The 3,038-nt window shown below is 36.3% G+C and overlaps 1 protein-coding gene across 1 annotated transcript; it reads right to left on the reverse strand.

The window, feature by feature from the left end:
- Positions 1 to 357: 357 nt before the first annotated feature.
- LOC131615240 (secreted RxLR effector protein 161-like) lies at positions 358 to 2,404 on the reverse strand. The gene is made up of 2 exons (XM_058886712.1): positions 1,939 to 2,404; positions 358 to 419 (listed from the first exon to the last, which is right to left on the reverse strand). The coding sequence occupies exons 1-2, from the start codon at positions 2,402 to 2,404 to the stop codon at positions 358 to 360; spliced, it is 528 nt and encodes a 175-aa protein (XP_058742695.1).
- Between the last annotated feature and the right edge of the window lie 634 nt (positions 2,405 to 3,038).

Here is a 3,038-nt window from a genome sequence, read left to right on the forward strand (position 1 = left end):
TGAGAGACACTAAATTGATATTAAATAGAACCATAAACAATAAACTATAAGCAGAAAATAACAAACTATAAGCAAGAAGAAAGGGATAGTAACCTGAGTTAGACTTTATGTGGGAGACGGGTAGGTTTGAATCGGCGTTGTACAAGTAGAAACCAGAGCCTTCAAAGTAACTGTAAAATTAAACACACACGATGCAGTTAAATACACCACTACTAACACAATATCAAAAAAACCCCAATCTAAATTGAACATATTAAAGTTAGTTTCTATACTGCAAAATTCATCATAATACCAGTAATTTGAGAAAGAAATTTACTAATAAGCCAGATTCAACAATTTAGGAATTTACTAAATAAACTATTTAGTAACTCCAAACATTTGCAACACAAAAGTAAAACAATAAGGGAGACCACATGTACCTATATCAAATGGTTAAAACCAATGAAACCAGTATGACACATCCAAGGCAGATAAGTTGGTAACTATTGTTTTTCACTTCTAACTCTTCTTTTTTATTGATATTCAACTCTACTTGTTTGTGATATTTTTCTTTTTGGTAAACTTTTTAATTAAATTATTTACTTTTGATAACTTCAGCAGAATGAATGCATAAAGAAAGTTAAGATTATATCCCTTTCTTTTGTATATCTCTCAACTCTCAAGTATATTCCAAGTTAATATGACAACTCATCATTTAAAATTATCTAACAAATTCTATAAGAGATAAAATAGTAATGAAGAAAATCTATTTAACATACTTTCATCAAACAAAATCTATTTAACAAATTCTACAAGAGATAAAATTATCTAAATTCTAACAAAATCTAACAAATTATCTAACAAATTCCTCAAACAAACTTTCATTTTCAAATTGATATCAAACAACACAGCAGGAAGTAGTTTTCAACATACATAGTTACCTTGATCCATTCTATTTCAACAAACTTTCTTCATTACTATTTTATCTCTATCATAAATTTTTCTACTGCAAATTAAATGTGACAAATAACAATCATCCGTATCAGAAAGCAACAATGTGCAGTTCAAATTTCGCAACACTATAGCTCTGTACCATTGCTATTTGACAAACCCTAACGCCAATTGCAATGACTGATAAAACCTTTGCTGATTATACAAACCCTAATGCCAATTGCAATGACTGTATTCAAAATCAAAGTCGAGCATATATAAAACCCAGCTATGCAGAATCAAAATCAAAGATACCTGTGAAAATCAGAATCGATTCGAGGAGAAGAAGATGCCTTCGCGTATGAACTTCGCGTATGAACTTTGTTGTTGAGCTACGGTGGCGAAGAGAAGAAGATGATTGTAGGATGAATGTGGTTGCAGTGAAGAGAAGGAGATGAACGTATGGCTCTACGGCGGCGATTTCCCGTGGAATAGTAGCAGAGCGAAGGGAGATATGGGTTTCGTTACTAGCTTAGAGAAGAACAGTACTGAAGGCAAATAGCGTGTTTTGTTAATTTTGTTTTAGAAATTTTAATTTTAAATTAGCTACTAGAGCGCTTTTCAAAAGCGCCTTTGTAACCCCATCTACACCAGCGCTTTTTGAATAAAAGCGCTTTCGTATCCCCCCCTTTACCAGCGCTTTTGAAAGCGCTTTCGTTCCCCCCACGTTCCCCCCACCTACCAGAGCGCTTTTGTAAAGCGCTTTCGTACCCCCCCCTACCAGAGCGCTTTTGAAAAGCGCTCTCATAACCCCCCCCTACCAGAGCGCTTCTTAAAAGCGCTTTCATACCCCCCCACTATTAGAGCGCTTTTTTAGCGTGTTTTTTAATTTTGTCTTTAGCGAAGCCTATGCCAGCGCTTTTCCTAAAAGCGCTTTCGTAGGGGTGCTGCTAAAAGCGCTTTCTTCTTGCTTTTCTCCGATATCTTCAAGTATTCTTCTCAACCACAATGATTGTTGTGTAGCCAAACCAGCTGCCATATATTCTGCTTCAGCTGAAGATTGCGCTACTGTGTCTTGTTTCTTCGAACACCAAGAAATTACTCCTGAACCCAGGCTGAACACATAACCAGAAGTGCTTTTCATGTCATCAACACTTCCAGCCCAATCACTGTCACAATAGCCTTTAATTTTGAGTTTAAAACTCTTTTCAAACCTGATTCCATGCTCCATGGTTCCCATGACATACCTTAGAACTCTTTTTGCTGCTCCAAGGTGCAAGTGACTCGGTTTACTCATGAACCTTGAGAGTAAACTAGCAGCGAACATTAAGTCGGGTCGTGTAGCTGTTAGATAAAACAAGCTTCCAACCAAACTTCTATACATGCTTGCATCTACTAATCTTCCACCATCTTCCTTCTTTAATTTTTCATTCACCACTAAAGGAATGTCAACAGGTTTGCAGTCTTTCATGCCAAACTTTTTCAAAATATTCATATTCATCTTGGTAAACCTCAATACCAAGAAAATGATGCAGCAAGCCAAGATCACTCATCTCATATTTTTTCATCATTTCTATTTTAAAATTTTCAACCATTTTCTTGTTGTTACCCGTATACACCAAATCATCAACATAAAGGGCAACAAGAAGGATATCATCTTTACCTTGATGTTTCACATACAAGGTATGCTCACTTGGACTTCTTTGAAATCCTTGTTGAATGAAGTAGCTGTCAATTTCACTATACCATGCTCTAGGGGCTTGTTTCAACCCATAGAGAGCTTTCTTCAACTTGTAAACTTTTTCTTCTTGGCCTTTAGTCACAAAGCCTTGAGGTTGCTGCACATATACCTCTTCTTTTAATTCTCCATTCAGGAAAGCTGACTTCACATCAAGTTGGTACAAGTTCCACCCTTTTTGAGCTGCTAATGCAATAACTGTTCGTACAGTATCCAATCTTGCAACTGGGGCAAAAGTTTCACTATAGTCAATTCCAGGCTGTTGTGCATAGCCTTTTACTACCAATCTAGCCTTGGCTCTTTGAATTGACCCATCTGGATTATGCTTTAATTTGTACACCCACTTTACTCCAATAGCTTCTTTGTCATTTGGCTTCTCAACTAGCTGCCA

Source organism: Vicia villosa, linkage group LG6, assembly GCF_029867415.1.
Source record: "Vicia villosa cultivar HV-30 ecotype Madison, WI linkage group LG6, Vvil1.0, whole genome shotgun sequence".
NCBI lineage: Eukaryota > Viridiplantae > Streptophyta > Magnoliopsida > Fabales > Fabaceae > Vicia > Vicia villosa.

Excerpts from the sequence above, each read along its gene's own strand:
- LOC131615240 (XM_058886712.1), bottom strand. The coding sequence starts at position 2,404 with ATGAATATTTTGAAAAAGTTTGGCATGAAAGACTGCAAACCTGTTGAC. Across the intron at positions 420-1,938 it reads AGCAGAATATATGGCAGCTG|GTACATGTGGTCTCCCTTAT; the intron begins GTTTGGCTACAC and ends CATTTGATATAG.